General features: G+C 40.2%; 1 protein-coding gene and 1 long non-coding RNA gene across 3 annotated transcripts in view; one reads left to right on the top strand and one right to left on the bottom strand.

Moving 5' to 3' along the window:
* Positions 1 to 22340, bottom strand: part of fhdc1 (FH2 domain containing 1) — a 30783-nt gene extending 8443 nt beyond the window's left edge. Inside the window, exons 1-5 of one of the 2 annotated variants that reach the window (XM_028016290.1) lie at positions 21895 to 22340; positions 9601 to 10329; positions 9120 to 9181; positions 1523 to 1625; positions 1299 to 1384 (exon numbers count right to left, since the gene is read on the bottom strand). In XM_028016290.1, coding sequence (XP_027872091.1) covers positions 1299 to 1384; positions 1523 to 1625; positions 9120 to 9181; positions 9601 to 10056 — 707 coding nt within the window. In that variant the 5' untranslated portion in view covers positions 10057 to 10329; positions 21895 to 22340. Of the gene's footprint in view, positions 1 to 1298; positions 1385 to 1522; positions 1626 to 9119; positions 9182 to 9600; positions 10330 to 17712; positions 18100 to 21894 lie in introns of those variants that run through there. The other variant, XM_028016291.1, reaches the window with a different exon arrangement.
* Positions 13272 to 24168, top strand: part of LOC114143909 (uncharacterized) — a 22480-nt gene continuing 11583 nt past the window's right edge. The window contains exon 1 of the long non-coding RNA XR_003595348.1: positions 13272 to 13348. This is a non-coding gene — a long non-coding RNA (uncharacterized LOC114143909). The remainder of the gene's footprint in view (positions 13349 to 24168) is intronic.

Raw genomic sequence — 24168 nt, 5'->3', positions numbered from 1 at the left:
TTTTTTAAGAGCAATTGACTTCTGGTTGTTATTTCAAATGTTACTGAATCCTGGGGGAAACTGAATATTTGTGAATATCATACATTGAACTGAGTTTCAGATGGCTACAGTTGAAATTGGTTATTCATTTGTTTTAGGTCTATTATGAAAACCCAAAAATGTTCTAATTGCTGAATGGCAGAATAATAAGAGAGTCTTTTTGTTGTTGTTGTTGCTGGGATTTTAAAAAATGTCCTTAAATTCCAGTCGGGCCATTGCCTTCCTGTGCAACTCCGCTCAAAAAACAAAGTTACTCCCAGTACAGTCTGGTCTTTCTTCCATTCACTTGGATTCAGTCCAGTAGCTTTTCTACTGGCAAGTCAGTGAACAGAAGAAGTTTTAAATGTATGTGGAGTTTCTGCGCTGTTTTAGAATCGCAGCCTGCCTGTAGTTTAGCAATGGCAGCAGAGGAAGTAAATGAAGCCGTTCAGTCCATGTTGGCCACATTTCCAAATACTGAATTAATGTTAACAGCACCTCGTTTGAATCGGCTCTTCTTTCTTCATAGTGGAGGATGGTTGTTTCAAGCTTCATAGCGTCGGACTGGTCCATTGCATACGTCACAGACAAATGTTAGAAATTGGGAAAAATTTTAACCTCAACATAGGCCACGCCTCCAGGAAGCAATGGTTTCTCAATAGCTGAGAGGCCAGACCCTCGGGAAGAAACAAATAGTGTAGGACAAGGGTCTGGTTTTTAACAGGTTATTAAAATCAAAAGTTCACATCAGTATTAGGCAGAATCGCCTTTTAAACTGTAAGACTGGATTCAAATAGCTACAGGTCTGCTTTCATAACAGCTATCTGTTATGAAAGCGAACTGTAGAAAATCTACAGGAGACAATCCAAGTGAAGGGGAGAAAGTCCAGACTACTTTGGAAGTGAGAATTGTTTTAGAGTGGAATTGGACAGGCAGGTAACGACCAGAAACCATTTCTATAGTCACTAATTAAAAAGCTTAAAATAAATGCAACAATGGAACTAAGCATGGCCTCAAGTTTATACTGCCTCCTTGTATCAGTCCAATCTGGAAACGAATACCAAAATACATTTAAGATTTTTCTACCAATTAAATGAGATTGAGGAACGTTGACTATGTGAACTGTGTTATTCAGCAGAACATTTCCAGCCTCCTGCAAACTCCCCAGAAAGGTTATGAAATCATCTTCATGCAGTATTTCAGGATAAACCCTGTCAAAAACTGCTGACTCCAGATTCCCCTTTGATGGAAACAACTTTGCATGAACTGCACCAACTTACCGTGGCACCTGGATTAGGAGGTACATAAAGGAATCAACCAGTGTCAGCTTGTCTGGCTCTCCTTTAAAAGCCTGCAGTTTCTTGAACTGCAGAGAAGATAAAAAGCGAGAGGAAGCTGAGCAGAACCTAAGGGGTTTTTTTGTTTGTTTGGGGTTTTTTTAGACAAATTGTCTTTGATGAGTATTTTCACCATTCATACGAGAACACAGGCCAAACACACAGACCTCCTCTGCATCAGGCAGGAGCTTCAGCAGGTCTTTGAGCAGCTCGGCTCCATAAATCTTCCCCTCTCCACGTCGGATGTCTTCAACAATGGAGTGGTTCGACCTTAAAGACAAACATCTCATTTTACTTAAGCTGTGCAAGTGCTTTCTGTGAATGCCTGTTCCTCCCTCGTGTTCCCGAAGCCACTAAATTGAAGCAAGTTCTGATTATCTACTGACCCATTTTGTGCGAGGGCTGTAAACAAATGAGAAACTCCTCCTTTCACTTATCTTAGACGTCGGTTTTTCAACTGCAAACATTTAAACTGGACAAAACACAGGCTGAGCTGCACATGGATTCATGTGTCTCAGCTGGGAATGTGAACACTAATTAAAATAAATCCTCAGTCATGCTTCATCTTACGTCAGAACCATTGCGTTCCTGCAACTTTATACCTGTTTTCAACACTACAACAAAAAAAAGAAAGGGTCTCAGACGGCATCTCAGAAGCTCATACAAAGTAAATGCGTCAATGTCAAGTTGATCGCCTTTCAGTGTGTAAAACATCAGCAGGTTTGAAGGATCGTATGAAACAGACAGAGTTACAAGACAAAGTCTTGAATCATTCTTTTTCCCCCTCATTTTTAGGTGTTTTATTGAGACTTTTTTCAAGTTAGTTTTGTGTTTTGAGAGGTTGGTTCTGATCATTCTGGTATAAATCAAACAGTATTGTGACACGAGAAAGTATTTATTTGGTTTCCTCAACATTTTCACACAACAGACTTAATCTAAAACCTCTTTGAGTATTTATTTATAAAATAAACAAAAAATATAATTTGCTTTATTAAAAAAAACATATAAAACACTCCATTAGTTAAACATTTAAAGCTGTGAGTCAAATTTTCACTAATCACAAATGTGTCAGAAATTACAGCAAACTTCTACAATACACAAGAAAAAGAAAAGAGAAATGTTTTAAATATTTCAAATTGTCAAAAAGAAGGTTTTCTGTGAGCAAAGCAATACTAGACAAGATGTGAAGTTTTCACCTGATGAAGGTTACCATAACTCACAAACTGAGACACAAACTGAGTCACAGCTCTTAGTTTGCAGCACAGATAAAATGAAACTCATCATGATCAGACTTGATGAACCAGAGATGGTCTCCTTCTTTCTCCATGTCAATTTTCAAAAGTACATGGTTGGCTCAAGATTAGCATCCACACTGTTGAAATCATCTGTCATCTTGAATTTCTTTTCTTCTGCTGAAGAGGATTCTTCTAATGATGAATCCTCAGAGATTTCTTCAATATTTGTCACAATTTCCTCGCTGTTTCAGCTTGGAGTCACATCCAGGTCCGTTATATTTTTGGGAAGACTGGTAAAGACATTTTTTTGTAATATCTGTGTTGGCAAAGAGTTAAGTGTGGTTGTAAAGTTAACTCACTAAAACTGTGAGCAAGCAAACACATCCAGGTCCATTTGGTCATGAGGAACATTGACACTTTCAAAAGCAACAAAGTTTTCTGATGCCTTTACTGTCAAATCCGTAGTTGTGGTTTTGATGGTAACTTTCTCATCCTTAGAGGAATCTTCCATGTCCTTTTGGTCTTCAGGTTTCAATGTCAAAAGCAAAGTATTTTCATCTCTCGTCCTCAGAGCTCTCTACAAGGACATTGTTGCCTCTTGTGCTATATCCTAACAACTTTTCAACTCCCTTCGTAACAAGAAATCCAAGGTCCCATCACAGGCAAAAATCCTCTTGACTTGGTGTTCAGTTAAAATGGTTTGTAAAGTCAGTTTGAAGTCGTCTCTCTGGGATCGATCTACCTCCAACCAAGTTGAAAAGCAAACTGAGAATTCTTGTATCTCTCTGAACATTTATGACATCACTGATGAGAACATAGAGATTCTCATTGACATTATGATGTCAAAACCTGTCAGGTTTTTGTTTGTTTTAGTTGCTGTGGAAACATAAGGAGTTAGAGCAAAGTTGGCAAGAAGAATTTTATCTCAGTGAGAAAAATCCTAAGATGTCCACTAATCCCAAGTGGGATTGTGAGGGGTGCTGATGCCTCTCAGCGGTCAATGGGCGAGAGGTGGGGCCACCCTGGACCGGTCACCTGTCCATCACAGAAGACTGTTTAGCATTTTTGTGTACTTAGACCACAGATGGGAAAGAAATGCTTTATCTTTGCGAGAGAAATATAAAATGGACACTGAAGAAATGGGTTAGGATTACGGGGGTTAGGGGAGGCAAGGAGTTACCTATGGGGTAAGATTACTGTCAATTATTGTCAATTAAAAATGCATGTGTAGACATCTAAATTCATAAATGTAAGTCAATAAATGTGCATAAATTAAAGTTTTGTATTTGTCCAGTCTTCCAACTCATACTTTCTGAATATACTTAACAAATACTCATTTTGAAGCCCTCAACAAACACTCCTGTGAGAAAATCTACCTCTCATCTGGGTGAACAGATACTCAAACTGAATGCAGCTGATGTTCAGAGGACCTTGAGAAGACTCAACACGCATAAAGCAAGTCCTGATAACAGCAGGTCCTTGAGACCTGGTTCTCAAGAACTGTGCTAACCAGCTGGTTCATGTCCTCACTGACATATTTAACACCTCGCTGAGCTGTGCTGTCATTTCATTCTGCTTCAAAATGGCCATCATCATTCTAGTGCCCAAGAAACTCACAATTTCATCACTGAATGACTGTCGGCCTGTTGCTCTCACTGCCATAATGATGAAGTGTTTTGAGAGGCTGGTGAAGGATCACATCATCTCACAACTTCCCTTCTCTTTTGATCTGCTCCAGTTTGCCTACCGCTACAACTGCTGCACAGAGGTCACTGTTTCCACCACACTGCACTGGAGCCAGAAACAGCTGGAGGAGAAGAATACTCATGTGCTGATGCTGTTTCTGGACTTCAGCTCAGCATTCAACACAATCATCCCCCAGCGCCTGGAGAGCAAACTAGCTCGCCTTGGGCTCAAACCCCCCCTGTGTAACTGGCTGCTGGATTTCCTCACAGACAGACCCCAGTTTGTGAGGGTTGGGAAAAATACTTCAAGGGTCATTTCCCTAAGTCCACTCCCTCCCTCACCATGGTTTGTTCTCCCTGCTGCCTTCTGGGAAAATATTCAGCAGCTTCAAATGCAGAACAACCAGATTAGACAACAGCTTCATCCCTCATGCCACAAGGATACTAAACTCCCTTTAATTTAAACTTTTATTATATATATTTACATTGATACTTGTATTATTACTTATTTATTATTATTGGAGCCTTGCAACAAAATTTCTTTAAAAAATATTTAAAATATGAACTAATTCAACCAACCAACCAATCAATCAAGTTTATCTATGTAGCATATTTCAGCAACAAGACATTTCTACGTACTTTCCATCATAAAAACACAAAAAATACAGTCAATGAAAACAGTCAACAATTGAGGCTTTACATTTTGTTAAGTCCCATCACATCAAGATGTTGATTAATGTTTCATTGATTATGTTTCATAGGCAACTCCAAACATGTGGGGTTTTAGTCTTGATTTAAAGGAAGTCAGTGTTTCGGCTGTTTGTTCCAGATTTGTGGTGCATAGAAGCTGATTGCTGATTCATCATGTTTGGTTCTGGTTCTGGGGTGCAGAGCAGACCAGAATCTGAGAGGTCTGGAAGGTTGATACAACAACAGCAGATGTTTAATTTGTTGTGGTGCGAAGCCGTTCAGTGGCTTATAAACTAACAACAGTATTTTAAAGTCTATTCTCTCAGTGGAAGGACTTTATTACTGGGTGATGTGCTCTGTCTTCCTGGTTTTAGTGAGAATGCCAGCAGCAGCATTCTGGATCAGCTGCAGCTGGAGGATTGATTTTTTTAGGCAGACCTGTGAAGATACTGTTGCACTAATCAATGTCAACGAAGATAAATGCCTGGATGAGTTTCTCTAGATCTTGTGGAGACATTAGTGCTCTAATCCTGGAAATGTTCTTCAGGTGATAGCAGGACGACTGTAACTGTTTTTATGTGGCTCTAAGGTTCAGGTTGGAGTCCATCACTACTCCCAGGTTTTGGACCTGATCTCTAGTTTCTAGCTGTAATAACTGAAGCTGTGCATTGACTCTAGATCGTTCCTCTTTAGGTCCAAAGATAATAACTTCAGTTTTGTTTCTGTTCAGCTGGAGAAAGTTTTGGCACATCCACACATTTATCTGTTCTAAGCATTTATTCAGTGACTGGATGGGTTCTGAGTCTCCTGGTGACATCATAATGTAGAGCTGTGTATCATCTGCTTAGTTATGGTAACTAACCTTATTTCCTGTTAGTAGGAGCATGTAGATATTGAATAATCTACATGCTCTCAAGGAATAATCCTTGAACAAGGTCCTAGGATTGAACCTTGTGGTACCCCGCATGTGACTTCTGTCCACTTCGATGAGAAGTTTTCTATTCAATCAAAGAAATCCCTGTTCTATATGTAAGATTCAAAGTTGAAAACAGGACTGGAGAGTCCGACACAACTCTCTAGTTGTTTCAGTAATATGTCATGATCCACAGTGTCAAATGCTGCACTGAGGCCCAACAGAACCAACACTGTGGTTCTTCCACAGTCTGTGTTTATATTGGTGTTATTGAACACTTTGACTAGGCCAGTCTCAGTAGTGTGGTGAGCCTGGAAACCAGACTGAAAGACATCAAAGTGGTTGGTTATTGTTAAGAAACTATTTAACTGCTTAAACACCACTTTTTCAATAATTTTGCTCATCACATTGTTTATCAGTATTATCACCATAGAAAGATTTTGTAATATAATGGACCCCTGCTCACAGCATGATGTTGCCACCACTATACTTCACAGTCAGGATGATTAGCAGGTGATAAGTCGTTCCTGTATTTTTCAAATATGTCCAATTTTAAGTGTGAAGTGGATTCCATTTCTGTATTAGCAATGATTAACATTTTTATTTCTTGCTCAAACCTCTCTGACCAAAGACCTTCTTCTGTCATCTCTTCCCTGCCAGATCTAGTGCTAATAATTCTCTTCTGTTTCCACTGAAAAAAGACCACACTGATTTTTGAGACAACAATACAGAACATATGCCAGAAAAACAGGAACTGTCAAAATTGGATCAAGTAAATCTAACAAATAAATACAACCACAAAACACATCCAAATTATATTTTTTGTTTTCATTCTTCTTGTAACTAAATATAAGCAGCACTGAACACTAATGAGTAAACTAAGTGAAATTAGCTTCACATTACATAAGGTAATTATGTAATGCAATAGACAGAGCGATAATAAAATGTGGCTGACAAAAAATAAAAAAGTCCCAAACAGAAATGAACACTGTTGCAGTGAGGGCAGTCAAATGGCTCAGTCAAATGTCATTTAAATATATTGGAGAGGTATGCAAATCTGTTGTCATGGAAACCCTTTTTGAATTCAGCTGCAACTATCTGTTTCAGTATGGTTGGACTCATTTTGAGATTAGTTTCAAAAATGTAATCTACACACTGGACTAGGGGTTAGCTGCCAAATATTCTCACTCGAACCACATTCATCATATTGATTCAAGCTTTAGCACAGTGATGAATTAAGCTAAACCTAAAACTGAGAATATGCTAAGAAATGGCATCAGATATGTTTCTCACAAGTCAAAGAACTTAAATAAAAATATGTTGAGTTTTATTTTTAGGAGTGCATTTTCGTTAAAAGGCAGCAGATGAATTAAAACCCGAGGATATGATAACAAATAAATGCTTTATAGCAGTTTTACTGACTACATTACATTTATAAATATAGATATAATGATAAAAAGTTATCAGGAAGTATGGAATTTTTCCCTAATTTTCCTTTAATTTAAATTCGTAACACTTCTATACCTACCCTTTTAAATATTCCTAGTTCTTCTGTTTTTTTAAATTGGTCGGTCAATGAAAACAATAAATATAATGCTAAACAACAGTGGGTTGATTTAGATTTTTCCAACTTTTGTAACATTATCACAGAGCCTTCAAATAACGTTTAGCAGTTTAGAAGAAATCATAAACAGATAATCAAATGTTTAACGTTATAAGGCCTTTTGGATCATTTGAATGAATGTGTTATGTTTACTCATGATCGTTATCATGTAAAATTTGGGAATTTTAATCCCTAAATTTATTCACAGAGTGAAACATCTGTAACAAGTGAACATGTACTTGTGAGCATGTTTAATTTATTGATTCATAAATTTGTTGAAAACTCAGTCAGTTCTGTATCTGGGAAATTTCTATGTAAATTGTTTTGTTCTAAAGTGGTTTTTACACTTATATACACCTCATATATGTTGGCATTTCTAAAACTTATGTGGAGAAATAGAGAACATTTATGAAGTAAAATGAAGCCTGGACTAGCATGGGCTGACAGGAGTGAGGGTACAAATTTTGCGCCATCACTCCTGTCAGCCTGTGCTAGGCCACGGACACAGACCACAAGCGTGGACAGACCAGGCATCAAACCAGCGCTTCACTGATTACAGGGCGAACTCCTACCACTGACGCATCATTAATAAGTAATAATAAAAAGTATCAATATAAATAAATAGAATAAAAATAATAACGGGAGTTTAGTAATCTAATGACATGACAAAAGAAGCTCTTTTGTTGCCAACCTCTGAGGTTTTCCATCCATCACTATCTGATCCCAGCCTTCCATCAGCGACAGACTCCTTGGTTCTTGCACCTCTTGTTGCCTGACCATCTAATACGCTGACCTTTGGGCTTCTTTTGCCTTCAACATTGGCGCTAAGGGTTCTTCAGCCATTGCCATCAGCCTCCAGTCCTATAACAAGCCTCTCCTTGGCTCTTTTATCGATCTGAAACGGCCTCCAACCTGATAGGCTGTTGATGTGCCTCCATCAACAGCCTATCAGAGCCCTTAGCCACTGTCTTCAGTCCTCTGTCCACTGCCTCCTGCAACTTCCAAACACCTTCACTACAAACCTTTAGTCTTTAAGCCTCTTTGCTGCAGACCTCCTGAACTGGTCTCCACTGGGCACTGTATTTGTTTTTCATGTCTGGCCCTCCTTCCAAGGTCTATCCACCAGCCAGGTCTGTTCTTTGTGTTGTTGTTGTTTTACACTATGTCTTAAGCCATGGCTGAGGGATCCCACTGTCGTTTATGTTTTTTTCTGTGCTTGTATTTCTCACGTTCTTCTTCCTTAGTGATCAACCTTAGTTTCTGTTTTTACTTTTGATGAGATTCTTCCGTTGCCTCTTTGTTGCTGGTTCCTGTTGTTCCCTGCTCATAAACTGTCCTGTTCTGCTCGTCATCTTTTTTGTAAGCTTACATTTATTTTTAATAAAATGTAAGTTTACTAAACTTACATTTAATAACAGGTAAATTTAATAAACTTCAAATGAGTCTGCTTCTGGGTCAAACTACAACCATTGCTAATTAGAACATAAAACAACTATAAACATTATACTAGTATACTGTGGAGATCAGTAAAACAGTATGAAATAACCAACATTTGGCATTTACAGCAAGAAAAAAAAATCAACTGTGTGTCTTATGGACACAGTCCAATCTGGTCTTTCAAACTTACAACTAACTTACTTCTTAAATTGCTTGAGGAAAATGCCCACATTCATTCCTCTTTTGGAGTCAAGGATGCTGACCTAAAACCAGAAAAAAAAATGAAAATGATTTAAATATAGCAGAAAAACAAAGACGTAAATCATGCCTGCGTTTTAAGTGTCACACAACACCACAGCATAATCCATTTCCACTAGGTCACAATATTTGATTCTCCAGTCAATCTCTTCAGATTGACTGGAGTCCTGGGTCCCTACTAGAGGCGAACCAATAAATCGCTCAGTCGATAAATCGGACCGATTTTTTACAATTTTAGGAAATCAGTGATCAGCCAATGCTTCTATGAGTAGCTTCTTCTTTCTTTTAAAACAATTACTTCTAAATGTGAGATATTTTTACCCACTGAATAAATGTACTTGTGTTAAAAGTTGGATTTGTATGAATATTTCATTGTGAGTTTATTGTGTTGTAACAACACTGAGCCGTTTTTGTCTGCACTCACCTCATTCTTGCTGCTGTCCTTAAAGGAGCGGGACCTCGATATACGAGTCGAGGTTCCAGTTGTCGCCGTCGTGCCGCGTAAAGCCGAGGCTGCGTCTTCCTGCTGCCCGAACAGCTCCTCAACAGAGCGAACGTCGATCTGGTACTGCTGCTGCCGCACCGCCAGCGTCCAGATGTTCGGCTTCTCGCGCACCTTCTCCTCTGGGATGGGCTTCCAGAAGAAGCTGCGCACACGGCGCTTTTTCCTTGGGTTGTGGTTGGCGGGTGTCGTCACCAGGGGCGGGGGAGGTGGAGGAGGGAGTGGAGGAGGTGGGGGAGCTTCATGCTGGGCCTCATTTAGGGGGTCAGTCTGTCCAGACATAGAGGACAGGTCGGAGGTAGTAATGGAGGAGGAGGTGCAGCTGCTCCCCTCGCTGCTGCAGCTCTCTGGCTCATTAGTTGGAGATGAACAACTCATAACCAGAACAAGAGTCAACACTCAGCAAGATCTATGCTGAGGGAGTCGGTTTAAATAATCTGATGATGTTTACTACTGCATCTGTTTGCTCTGCAGTCTAGCCGCTGCTGATGAATGAAGGTGGGAGTCCCTTCATCTAGTCACACAGAAGAGAGAACACAAATCCAGTTGGTCCATCTTCATCCCGCTGGTGGTCCTCCGTCACACTGAGCGGAGCAGTCCGAGAGAGACTCCCAGGAGAGGGGAGGGCAGAGGGCAGCAACGGCCATGGAGCTGCAGGAGCAACAAAGACACAAAGAGATTACCCAAAGGAAGTCATGCAAGCCATGAAACACAGTCTGAAATTTTGAAGAAATAAACGGGGGAGAGGGGTGCTTGAAATTCAGGGAATACCCAGGAAAAAGTCAATGGAAACAATGGAAACAATAGCTCTTCTCAACTCTGAGCTCCTGCAGTGGTTACAACCAGAAGAGTAAATTCACTGACTCCACCCCCAGCACCACAAGTTCAGACCGAAGCGAAGCGACTAAAGTGAACTTTAAGAACAATTTAATTTCCACATCTGTTTACAACGCTTGGTAAGTATATTTTTCTGAGATGGTTTATTTTAATATTATTCTGAGTTGAGACCAACCTGTGTGATAAGCATTAGCCACATTGCTCCATGATGGCATGTAAATCTGGTTTAGCATGCCAAAACTGTAACGTCCAAAACTATAGCATTGAACAAAAGCAAGCAGATCAACATTTAGTCAAACTTTTTACCTAACTTAAATAGAGCTAAAACAATTTTCAGATTGTGAAATGCTGACATGCAATTATGACACTTAATTAGTGTTAAAGTACCAACTCTCCAAAAAGAGTTAAATTTACACTCTCTGGTCATGTAGCACTACAAATAGTTTTTACTCAAGTAAAAGTAAAAATGAGCCATCAAAGAAATTACTCAAGTAAGAGTAAAACAGCATTTGGTAAAAAGTCTACTGAAGTACTGAGTAATTGATTAAATGATCAATCATTTAATATTTAAAATGACATCATCTGACAAACCAAAATATAAAGTTAGGCAGAAAATTTTGTACTTTAAGGACCAAAATGAGAATAATTGATAAAAGTAACCAAAATAACAAAACCAGACAAAAGCAAATGTTTCCAAATAATTCCTTTCAGCATAAAACTTATGAAACTAAAACAAAAACTACAGGTGTGTGTCTTTGCCTGCTGGATTTTTGGTTAAAACATGTTTGTTTTTTGCTGTTTCCAGAGTTTACTGGTAATTTTCCCTCCGGTTTCCAATGCTGTCCACCTGATACCCAGAGCTAGTTACTAATTAATAAAGCATACATCACTAACCTGCTCGTGTTGCCAGCATCAGTCCGCTGTTCAAAGAGCCGGACCACAACGTCACTCATGCTTCATTTATGAGACTGAGAGAACATCTGACCTCATGCAGAGTCACTCCCTCCCTCCCCCAGAAAGACAGCCACAACACCTCACTTGTCGCGTTTCCATTACAAATGTGCACAAATCTTTGTATTTTACTACTTCCTTACTATGTTTAAGACAATGGTGCCCAAAGTGGGTCCTTGAGGGCCGGCATCCTACATGTTTCACTTCTCTCCCTGGTACGAACCCGGATCAAATGATGTCTCATCAAAAGGTCCAAGAAGAAGGTTGTTACTACCACCAGGGAGAGAACTAAAACATGCAGGATGTCGGCCCTGGAGGGCCGACTTTGGGCACCACTGGTCTAAAAAATAACATTTCAGAATTGCGGTATTTCTATTAAATAAGACATAACAATAAAATCACAGAAGAATAAATTTGTTCCTGCAATAAGAGACGGATTTAAACAGTTACATGAAATGTATTCATATATATGAATATGATAGCACTTGCTTAAGGCGTTGAACAATGAAAACTGTCTGCTCTTCCTTTTTCTAGAGTGGAAACTAAAAAGTCTTTACAGGAATATATCTCCTTTCTTCTAAACTTATGTAATGCAGTTCACAACCCTTGTGTATATAACATGTGATGCACCAAATAAGTTGAGGTTATGTAATGAATTCCAGAGTCCATCAATACAAAAACAGAAACATACGTAAAAAAAAAAAAAAAAGGTTGTAGAAATAATGATAAAGACCATTTTAAGATTGTAATAAATTATGGCTGCTTGGAGAGCAAAGTACGTAGAAATTAAGTCTGACGTAAAACTTTTACGTCAGACTTAATCTGATGACAGCTGAAGTGAAGTTAATAAATATAGTATTGTTTCCAGCAGAGCTCAGTGGGAACTGTAGAGGCTTTTCTGTGTCCGTCACCATCTGCTGTCACCTCTGTTTGTTTTATGACAGTCTTCTCCCTTTTAGCTGAAAATTAATTTAACAGGAAGAAGCACCACCACCACCAAGTCCAAAGCAAACATACTTCCACTCAACCTCCCAGATGTGCAAATAACTAAGGTCGAGTCACCAGCACCAGCCTTAATAAACCCTTGTTGCTGATTTCCACTCTAATTTCCTGAGGGGGTCGGCAGGTCTCTGCAGATCACAGGTCTTTAACTCACCACAAGGGGGCAAAGACCCACGTTCACAGGGGATTTGGTTGCTGTCACTTCATCATCGTTACCATGGCAACACTCATTAGTAGAAAGCATATTGCGTAAAGCTCAGCAAGACGTTGTTGCTGTTGAGGAAGCTTGGATCTGACCACCTTGATCCAAACGTTTCCAGGGCTGCAGTGTCAGTTAGTTGTTCTGCTGTAATTTAAAAAGTCCAATTTGAAATCCTTCTTGGAATTTGGTATCAACCTCTTCAAGTACCGTTTCTATACCTGAAGATGATGAAACTAAGATATAGTTAGCAACAGCTCCACAGCGGTAGGACCAAGCAAGACTCGTTATACAAGTTCTACATGATGATAAAGGGATCGGAGATATTCTAACCCTACAACTGATATGAAAACTGTCCGCACCACCTACAGCCAGTCGCAATAAAAAACTTTCTGTTTATAAGCTGATCCACAAAGCTTTTAAAACAACTGTAATTCAGAAAAATTACAACTATAAGTTCAAACATAACCATAACCTTCTGTCATCTGCTCATGTTGGCTACCCAGATCCATAACACCAAGGGTGCACCGATTGCAGTTTTCTGACCAATTGCCAATTACCAATCTTTATAAAGCCAAACCTGCTGATTTTGGCCAATACTAAATTGTTTGTATAAAATGTCGCTAAATATAGCAAGAAAGTGAGTTGGCAACATTGGGGTGACTATTATTAACTGCAAATGTGCAAATGTGACCTGGAGAGCCGGTGCATCAGCCAAACCTCTCATAGCAGAGTAGAAGAGAACAGTGGCTGACTTTTAGGCCTTTGCTGAGGTAGGTAAGATCGGGGGAAAAGATCAGCTTCACATGTATTGGCTGATCACTGATATCAAGATTCATCTGTGAACCCCTTCATAAAGTTGGAGTGAAAACTTCTCGTGTTAATATCATGTGACTTATCTTCCTGATTTTATGTCGCTCACGACAGAGCGAACACACAATAGAATGTGTTGAAACAGCACACACACATACACACAACACCAGCTCAAACACACACTAGCCAGGTTACTATTGCCCAGATACCAAAGACAAAAGAGCTGCCACAGAACACACAGGGAACACAAACAGCAGTGGTGAGCTGAGCAGTGGAACCAGAGCACGTGACTGTAGGATGAGCCAAAATGTATGCAGCTTTATTCTTCATGACAACAAGTGTGTTTTCCTCCTTCAACATTAAACATCTTCTCACTGTTTGTGTTAAATATACAAAATGAACCAAGACATCAAATATATCTTTACCCACAGGATGTTTATCACGTTTTTTTTTTTGGTAAGCCATCCAGAAAGCCGTCTCAGTGGAAAAAAACAAGCACAAGGGGACCTTTTACGCCGGAAATCCTGGATTTCTCTAATACTTCCAAAGACCTGAGCTGTTTCACTGTTGTGTCTGCATTTTCTGGGTAAACTAAGGCAGGCTCCGATCAAGTGAATTATTCATTTCCCCATGAACAACCTCTTTCTCTCTTCCTACCCAACTGTCCTGAACGGAGTCCCTTAGCATCCAAAGGCAAATTACATGAGCAAGCCATGGTCACATCAAACACTGAACTAATCAAAAGGGATCAAACTCAATGATATGCATAACTGCCTAATGGATATGTAGATTTTGCCAAACATCGTCTTGGAAGAGTAACCATGGCTCTTTTTGTCATGTTGCAACCAAAAGCTTTAATGTATCAATGCGTTTCATTTGGATTTGAAGTGATAGACCCCAGCCTCAAGTTCTCTCCTCTCTTTAAAAGCTTTGTTTTTGTGTGAGATTCTCCTGTATTTTCCCCCCATTCTTCTTTCTTTGAACTCTGACCACCTTCTCTGCACCTATTGAGGAAAAGCACTGCAAAACTGTAATGCTGCCACCAGCATGCTGGGATGGTGCATTCTGGGTAATGTGCAGTGTTAGTTTTTCCAAGAAGTGCGACCCAGCAACTTCTCCCCTTTTCTCTGGTGACAGGTCAGCAGTGCCATCATCTTTCTATTTTCAAATGAGACACACTGATCACACAGGTAAACTTAGCTAGTTATGTAACTCTTGAAAGCAATTATGTGAGATGGATTTTACTTAGGGGTGCTAAACTGAAAGGGGCCAACAACAACTTCACTCTGCTCTGTTTACATTTATATTTACATTTGTATTTTAAATTTTCAAATACTAAGTTTGGTCAGTGAAACATCTGAAACTCAGGGCTTCTGTCTCACTGCTTGTACAAAAACAAACAGTTTTGATTGACACAATAGGTTACTCAGGAAGGATTAACGTGGTCCACACAAAACATGCCCTGTGCCCCGCCCGGTCTCAAATCTGCAAAATCTCCTTTAAGGAGATTGTTTAAAAAGGTCACTATTTGTCTAGGAAATAAGGCATGAATGGCTAATAAGGCCAAGGTACAGCATGGTACCTCAAACCATGTGCAGCTCAGACTACAGTACAGCTAAGCACAACTTTATCTGTTAAAGAAAAGTGCCACGTACCACAATGCCCCTTATACCCTGTCCTACTTTATTCTTTTTTCTCTTCGAAATATTCCAAAACTCAATAAAACAAAACAAATATGAAGAAAGTATATATTTTTAATGTTCACAATGAGAACCAACAAAAGTGGTACTGTTCATTGAGTAATCAACCAGCGACATTTAGCTGTCTCTGGTTACAAAACACAAAGATATTGTGTTTTGTAAGAACCGATGCAAGAGCTGCATCGGTCTGTCGTGGTGAGGAGGGAGCTGAGCTGAAAGGCCAGGCTCTTGATTTAAAGTTTGGTTCCGTGTTCCCATCCTGATCTATTGTTGAGTTCTCTGGGTGTTGAGTGAAAAAACAAGATGCAAGTGGCCAAGATGGGTTTTCTCTGCAGATTAGAGCCACTGCTTCTCCACATTAAGAGGAACCAGTTACGGTGGCTCTGGCATCTGATCAGGATGGATCCTGGATGCTTCCTACTTAGGTGCTCCAGGATAGGGTTTGGGAAGAGACACAGAGGAAGACCCAGGACATGCTGGAGGGACTAGGTTTTCTGATTGGCCTGGGAACGCCTTGGAATTACTGCAGAGGAGCTGGAACAAGTGGAGAAGGATGGGCCTCTGCTAAGACTGCTGCCTCTGTGACCCAACTAGACCAGGCTAAAGTGGATGGATGGATGGATGGATGGATGGGTGGATGGGTGGGTGGGTGGATGGATGGATGGATGGATGGAAATTTAGTGTTTCCTCAGTTTTATTCATGTTTTTTTTTCTTTATGCTGTTTCTATCAGTGAATCTCTCAGCTGTGTGATCAGAAAAGATGATGTGGTAAAAAAAATAGTCTATTTCTATCATTCTACAGCTTACATCAGCTCTAAAGCTCGGCCCCTGAGTTAGAAATGATTATGATTGCAATATGAGCCCATAGCTGCACATTCATCTAAATTGTATGGTTACTGTGCTAACTTTAATCTTGCTCCCAGTGAATCCATAACACCTGTAGAGTAAGACATGCAATATAAAGAGACTACAGCAGCAGTCCTCAGGGTGTCATACAGTACCACCTCCCCCCTCTCCAAGCTTAGTACAAATCTGTTAATAACGGCCTGCGTCTGAAATGAGTTTTTCACATTCTGAAGATTAAAGCTGCCAGTTTGCAGCTCCATCAATTACTGTGTGAGCAATCTTCACACAGATTCAGCTCAGGCTTTTGTGACTAACCACCACACCTGCAGCCTGTCAGCTGACTTGCAACTTAACGTGGCATTGCATCCCATCGTCACATAACAAACCCTAAAAGCGGCGCAAATCTCCAGCAAACAAGGAATCCAAGCTAATCCTCCTAATAACTGACCCAGCCAGTAGAAGAAACACCTCCCTCATTAAAATGCTGCAAGTTAGCAGCAGGTAATTTGGTGCTATAGTCTATATGTGAACAGGACCAGCAATCAGGAAGTGTCTGCTTCTGCCAACTCTTTAAACTTTTGAAAAAAGACATGCAGAAACAAAATGCGACGAGTCTTTCCTTTACCACTCGTCTTCCTCGTGTGAAGCATAAACCCAACCTGTCAGTTTGAGTTTTATATTCCTGCCATATAAAAGGGAGAGCTGAGCTGAAAGTCTGTTTGTGTATGTCTATATTCACGCACATAGAGATAAAAAGTGACAAACGGAAGTAGAGTAAAACAAAATCAATCAATCCTAAATTCACCGTTATCACTCCTGACCACTGACAGGCTGTGGATTTATTATTTAAAAGTGTATTTACTGCAATATTGCTGTGATAACTGATTGATATCCTTGATATGCACAGAAAGATAGACAGACAGACAGACAGACAGTCTTCAAAGTTTTTCTAACTTTTCATCAGGAATCCATGATTTCCTTTTCCCCTGGCATATAAATATGAGGTGGCAGATATCTGTCAACGAGACCCCGCAGAGATAGTTATACACTAGCACTGATACTGGTATCAGCTGATATTAGTCATTTTTTCACATATCAGTAGCAGCTAATAAATAAAAACTTGCCAATATCTACAAGTGATGTTTATTTTCATATTGTTGCCGTTGCCGTAGTTTCAGGAGGGGAGGAGAGGAAGTTGGTCATTGGTGTTTGGTCATGTGGCAGTGACAGTAATGCAGCAAAGGATTGTGGGGAGTTTAACTAAAGCAAAAAAGCGGTGGTGAAGTCAGCGGTGTTGTGTTTTTGTTTTTGGTTGGGAAATATACATATAATATATACAATATTGCTAAATATCAGTTATCGGCCATATCTGCAATCTTAATATCAGATATTGATATTGGCACAAATTTCCATCAATGATTGAAAGATAAAAAAAACAAGTAGAACTGTGATAAACAGGCTGCATAGTTCTACATGCAACTGCAAAATTGTACAAAAGAGAACTCATCAGACAGTCGGGTCCAGATTCAGGTATTTAGAGCCCAAATCAGCTTCAATTACAAGTTTACCAAATAATACATCAGTTTAGTGTCTATGAATGAAAGTTTAGTTCAGATGTGCTCTGAACATTAAAGTATTCAATCTGTCCCAAAACAGTAAATCCAGCCTGTGCTGGAAAGTCCCACCTGGCCACAGAGGCAGCGGTGCAGGTATCCTGACAGGCCATGTTCCAGAAGCACAGCACACATGGTATCACCGAACAAGCACTGAATCACCTAATGAAATATACAACAAGAACAAGTAAACCATGTAAAACAAAACCTACTGCAGACATGTAACAATGAGGCGGCCACGCAGGCTGCGGAGCTGCAGATCACAGGCACAGCTTCCAATCCTTCCAGTTTTTGATCTTTTGTTGAGCGGTGATCAGTGTCTGGCCTGCAGCAGACCGCTCCGTCTGTCCCCTCCTCTGGTTCTGGGGCCCAATTGTGGCTTCAGCAATCCGAGCCTGCTGTCAACAGCAGCTTTAGGCAAACCTGCCTCTTGGTTTCACAGCCCTGTGCTGCTGCAGAGCCAAGTCTGCCACAGCAGCTCACTAATTAATCACACAATATGAGCACAACAACAACACGAGTTCTGAAAACCAGCTTTGACAACTGGTAGTGGTGAATGAGACACAAGTTGAGGTGAAAAAACCTACAAAGTGACAAATAAAGCAGGTGTTCAGGTTGCTATGGAGACAACTGCAGGGTAACGAGCACAGAAAGCAAACATGTTTATATGACGCTGGGGAACAGTGTTTATCCAAGAGTGCTTTAACACCTGAGAAGCACGAGGCTCACACTCACAGACCCTGGCTGTTATACGCTTAAAAATATTCAACTTGTAAGAATGTCTTATAGTCTTTAAAAATGGTCAAAATGATCATTCCTTCTGAAAGTCTTTGAAGAATTTTCCTTGGACTTTCGCTGCTTTTCAACTCATTTTTAGCTCACTTCCTAAACATTGGAAACAGAACTTCATAAATAAAACACAGATTGAGTTTTTAACAGAGACCTTTTGGTTCAATTTGCTCCGACTTCCTTAAGAGATCCACCAATGAATCAGATGCTCACTGAGTCGGCCTTCTATCCCCTGAAGAACATTTCCAGGATTAAAGTACTAGTGTACAAGATCTAGAAAAACTCATCCATGCGTTTATGGTTAGTCGCATTGACTACTGGCTAAAAAGTCAATCCTCCAGCTGCAGCTGATCCAGAACGCTGCTGCTTTAGTTCTGACTAAAACCAGGAAGATAGAGCACATCACCCAGTTCTAATGTCCTTCCACTGAGAGAATAGACTTTAAAATACTGTTAGTTTATAAACCACTGAACGGCTTAGCACCACAATGCATTAAAGACCTGCTGCTGTTGTTGTATCAACCTTCCAGAACCTCTCAGGTCTTCTGGTTCTGGTTCTGCTCTGCATTCACAGAACTAGAACCAGATGAGGAGAATCAACATTCAGCTTGTATGAACCACAAATCTGGAACAAACTTCCAGAAAACTGCAAAACAGCCGAAACACTTAGTGCCTTTAAAACAATTCTATAAACCCACTTGTTTAGAGTTGCTTTTAAATGAAACATTCATGTAAAACAGTTTTAATTGCCCTGTTGCTAAATAAACTTGACTTGATCGTCCCTGAAAGGCCCGTCTATAAGCGCTAACAAGTCATGCTAACAACACTTTTCGGCGTGGACGCTGTGGGAAGATGGTTGTAGTTTGGCAACAGAGAAAGTGAACAAAGCCATTCAGTTTGTGTTGGCCACACTTTCAAATATTGACCAATTAAAGTTGAAGCAAGAGGAATGTATAAGACATATTGTTGCTGGCAAAGATGCCATGCCTTTACTCCCTACTGGGTTGTTTACAGAGTATGCAACTCCTGGCAAGCTTCATTGAGCTGGGACGTTCCAAATGTAATGACCAAACGTTAGTGATTGAGTAAAATCAGATCCAGTCGTTTCAAACTTCAACAGAGACCACGAGAAAGATTTTTGCCTCGTGCGTATAAAAGACGTGATCTAAAACACAATTTAGTTTGGTGTTTGTCGATACTTTGATCTTTTACTTTGGAGCAATAAATCAAACAGGATCATTCACCTTTTCCTCCACTGTCTTTCTGTCTTTCCTGCTTTCCATTACCACAAACTGAAATTTGACTTTGAAGGAAAGGTTACGTTTTTAAAGGCAACAAAGAATGATCAGTTCAGCCGAGTTGCCAGCAGCTCACTGCTCCCACAAAGATAAATCAGGTCCCCTCAGCGTCCTCCTTGCTGTGACGTCAGAGAAGTGAGTTTTCTGTGTTACTCTCGGCCTCCACAGCAACCAGAGGGGGTGTCGCCATGCTCCTCTCTCACCTAACCCAGCTAACAACCCAACTGACTTTTATTTGCTTGTTTGTTGTTTTTTTTAAACACATGGGTATTGTTCCAAACACTTGAATGTGTCGGAGCGTAAATCATTTATGCATGGATAAAAGTGTAGGGAAAAAGAAGCCAAGACGGCTGTGGTGTGAGGCATAGGACAAAAGGGAACGGGAGCAGGTTTATAAAACCAAACATGGAGAAAAGAAAGGAAGGATTTGCTAGTGGCGCCTTAGCAACAAGGCGATACCATGCCATCTAACCTACCACGTGTCAGTGTGTCGTAAAAATATTCAGGTCTCTTGAACTTTGTCAGATTTTGTCACATTGTAACCTCAAACTGGGGGAAAAGTTGTTGTTTTTTTCTCAACGACTCTGACACCCCTGAATAAAACTTGGTGCAACCAACTGCCTACATTGCTTGTACAATCTAATAAGCAAAACCTTGTAGTGGGAGCATCATGCTATAGGAAGAGTTTTCTACATAAAGGACATGGTCAGAGTTGATGGGAAGCTGTATGAAGAACTAAATAAAGCTGATAGAGGATGAAAAAACTTAAGACAGGACGGAGGTTCACCTTCAAGCAGGACAACAACCAGAAATCCTACTCAGAACTACAATGAAATGGCTTAGAGCAAAGGATGTTGATGTGTTAGAACGGCCCAGTCAAAGTTCAGGCTTAAATCCAGATGAGAAACTGTGGATAAGAATTAAACTCACTCTCCATGAAGTCTGACTGAGCTCCAGTCACTCTGCAAAAGTGAATGTGTAAAACTGGTGGAGACAAGACGGCTGACAGCAGCAAAAGTTGGATGTACCAAGTATTTTCTGAGAGGGTCTGAATGCATATTAACTGTGGCCAGGTCTCCTGTCTGCAGAGGAAAAGCACCACAGCATGATCCTACCATCACCATAGTTACCAGATGAAATTACACACAAGTGGATTCTTACTTTGTGGTTAAATAACTGCTGAATGCAATCGGCTTCACTGGACATTATTTATGTGTATTAGAGTGAAGTTGGGATGAATATAAATGTGTGTCAATTTCTTCTGATTTTTAATTGAAAAATAAATTTAAAGCAATCAAAAATGTTCCTTCCACTTCACAATCGGGCACCACTTCATGTTTGTCAGTTGCATGAGTATACATTAGATTGTTTGGTTGTAATGTGACAAAATGTAAAACAAAAAGTGTGATTTTTGCAACCCAAAAAAACAAAAAACTCTAAGATTTTAAATCTGTAAAACACAGTAGCTGGAAGTGAACTTTGACCTTAGTTTATCCCAACTTGTAACCCATATTTTCAGCAGATAACTTCAGCTGCATTTCTGTGGAGCGATAAAGTAGGAAACGTTATGATATATTCATAAAATTCACGCTTGATTGATTTTTTTTTTCTTCTAAAAAAACATTCACTAGGTTAGATACAGGAAGACCTGAAACCACACTGAGAGGTTTCCTGTAGTAATAAACAGGGAACTTCCTGCATAAAGGATGTCATATCATTAAAACGATATCTGAACTGTTGTAATACAAGTACAATGTTTTCATTCAGATTTGTCCATTACAGTTTACAGCCCCTGTTGCTACAGCACGTTAACATCCAAAGTGAGATTTTAACAGAACCTGATGTTCTGCATCTAAGTACATCTAAGTACACTTCTGCCTGAAATAAACACATCAGGTGAATCTTTGTTCTCTGTTTAAGTGGTGGACGGAATTAAAACACCAGAATCAAGGTTACAGCAGGAATGATGTCATTTTTGGATCTGGACTGCAATGCAGGACACATAATATGTCGCTTTCAACAAACAAACAAACAGGTGTTCAGAAATAAACTGCCCCGGGTCTTAGATGTGCTGTCACGATACGGTGACTTTTCCGCGACAGAGTTTCATTCCAGACGCGCACGTCCACGCACAGCATGATGCGGCGGTCCTGTCCCGCCTCACTTACCGGACAGAATTGGAGAGAGCTCCGTCGGGACTCGTACTCCGCTCCGATGCCTTTTTGGAGTTAGAAGCAGGCAGCTTTCCGAAGGAGAAATGCGTCTGGTTGTCAGATAGATGTGGAGCTCAGGTGAGCATCCGCTGGGATCCTGGCCGAGCCGCAGCGCAGACGGACTGCGCAGCAGAGGCGGCAGACCGTGGCGGTGTTCTGAGCTTCCTCGCGACGTGATTGGGCCAGGTGGAACAGGCGCGTTCACGTGCACTTTCCACCTCTGTCGATCGCGCCCGCGACAGCGTGTGACCTCCGGTGTGATAACAAATCTGGTGCCTCAGGTGAGCTGCTGGAGTTCCGGTCAGACGTTTACAGGCGCTCCGACACAAATGTCCTAATAATTGGGGCGATGAATGGTTTGTTCCTACCGCCGGTTTCTGATATGGGCCAAGATGGGCAGAGTAGCATTAGAAAGACACACAGACACCGGATTAAAAAACAACATCAAACTTAAATGTCAGTTTTCCTTGTTTTGTATTACCTTTATACATGAAGAACAGGGAGACTATTTTATGTGCTTTGTTCATGACTGCACTGAATTTTATTTCATCCCAAAACTGTAGTACTGTAGCAACTGAATTTGATTGTCTGTCTCCCTCAGAAAATCCAATTCAGTTCATACAACAGTCATTTTCTCCAGTCAAGAAGAAAATGACTCAATCATTAAGAAAATCCATAATTTATATAGAAGTTAAATTCTTTGGAATATTTTTCATTCATTCTTTTTTTTTAACTCTCCTTATCTGTGCCACACTAACATCTTTCCTGTCCTGGTCATCTCTACATGTCTGGGAGCGCCGGCCAGTGTCCCAGAAATGATATGATTTCCTGCATTTTGTTTAGTTGGAAGCAGCAGCAGTGATCTGTTCTCTTGTCTTTCCCATTTTGAAGTGTGGCATGAGAAGAATGCTTTAGTTTAACTTTTTGTTGAAAAAAAAAAGTTGTTCTAAATGTGGTGTTTTTGTCCCGCCGCATAAATGTACTCAAATTACAGGTATGATTTTTCTACAATTTTTCATTTTAAGGTTATGCCTCTGCAATATAAAAGAAAGTAGTGTGAGGGCTCCCTGCACTTATTTACCAGAGTGGAGGTCACTGTTCAAGGCAACACTAGACTGCAAAATAAAATGGACATCATTTGCTTTTCTTTCAAAATTTTATGAATGAAAGTTTAGAACGACCTTAATGTAACTAAGCTCCATTAAAATCTTGGGTACACAAAGACAGTTTACCTTTACTCATTTGACTACGAGTACATTTCCAGTCCCAGTCATTTCTCTCCTTTTGTTCCCTGGAAAACCGTTTGCTCCAGACGGAGCGGCGTTCCAACAGGCCACGTCTGAACTCACAATCCACTTCTAGATGAAACATGTCGCTGACGCTACGATCAACATTGTCGAAGCTTTCCTCAAGGATTATCCAGATCCTGTCAAATGTGTGGCTGTGGGTGTGGTGGGTTTGTGGAAGCATGGTGTGCGAGTGTGTGTGGGGGTGGGTGTGTGTGCATGTGGGGAGAGAGAGCACCTGGATTTAAGTAAACTCAGACAATTTCCAGTGAAAAAGCTCCACACTCCTGGCCATTGTGAGCGAGTGTGTCAACAGACCATTTACAATGAGCTGCTGGTGTCTGTAGGAAGATGGTTAACAAAATACAGGAAGGGACAGGTTACTTGAAAAATTGCCATTGTAAATCCTCATAGAGCATGTCTGCAGCAGTCAGGGATATTGTTTGTTTCTTTTCTCACACACGATGCCCTGCAAAGATATTCCTACGCTTTGAAGTTTGGGGGTTTTTTTGTCTTTTTTTCAAATTATGTGACATTACCACACACTCCCATGGGACTTCACTGGGAGTTTATATAAAGCAGTGCAGAACTGGGAGGTAAGCAAAAAAGAATGTGTTTATTTAAAAAAGTTATTTATGGTTGAAATCAAAAAAGTATGGCATGGACCATCGAGTGCCTCTTACTCGATTACGCCAATTAGTAAATAAGAGTAAACTTGAAAGATAGAAAGACACAGTGGGTGTCTGGGGGGAAAAAAAACAAGTATGCCACACTTTTCAAATTTATATTTGTAAAAATGTTAACCACTCAGTTTCCTTCCACTTTTAAAATATGCACAACATATCTCTAGAAAGCACATAAAAGTTCAGGAGGTAGACAGCTTTGTAAGGTGCTGTAGCACTCCATTTCATATCGACCGAAAACCTCTGAATTACACAATTCA

Source organism: Xiphophorus couchianus, chromosome 5, assembly GCF_001444195.1.
Source record: "Xiphophorus couchianus chromosome 5, X_couchianus-1.0, whole genome shotgun sequence".
NCBI classification, from domain to species: Eukaryota; Metazoa; Chordata; class Actinopteri; order Cyprinodontiformes; family Poeciliidae; genus Xiphophorus; species Xiphophorus couchianus.
This window is presented reverse-complemented; position numbering and strand designations above follow the sequence as displayed.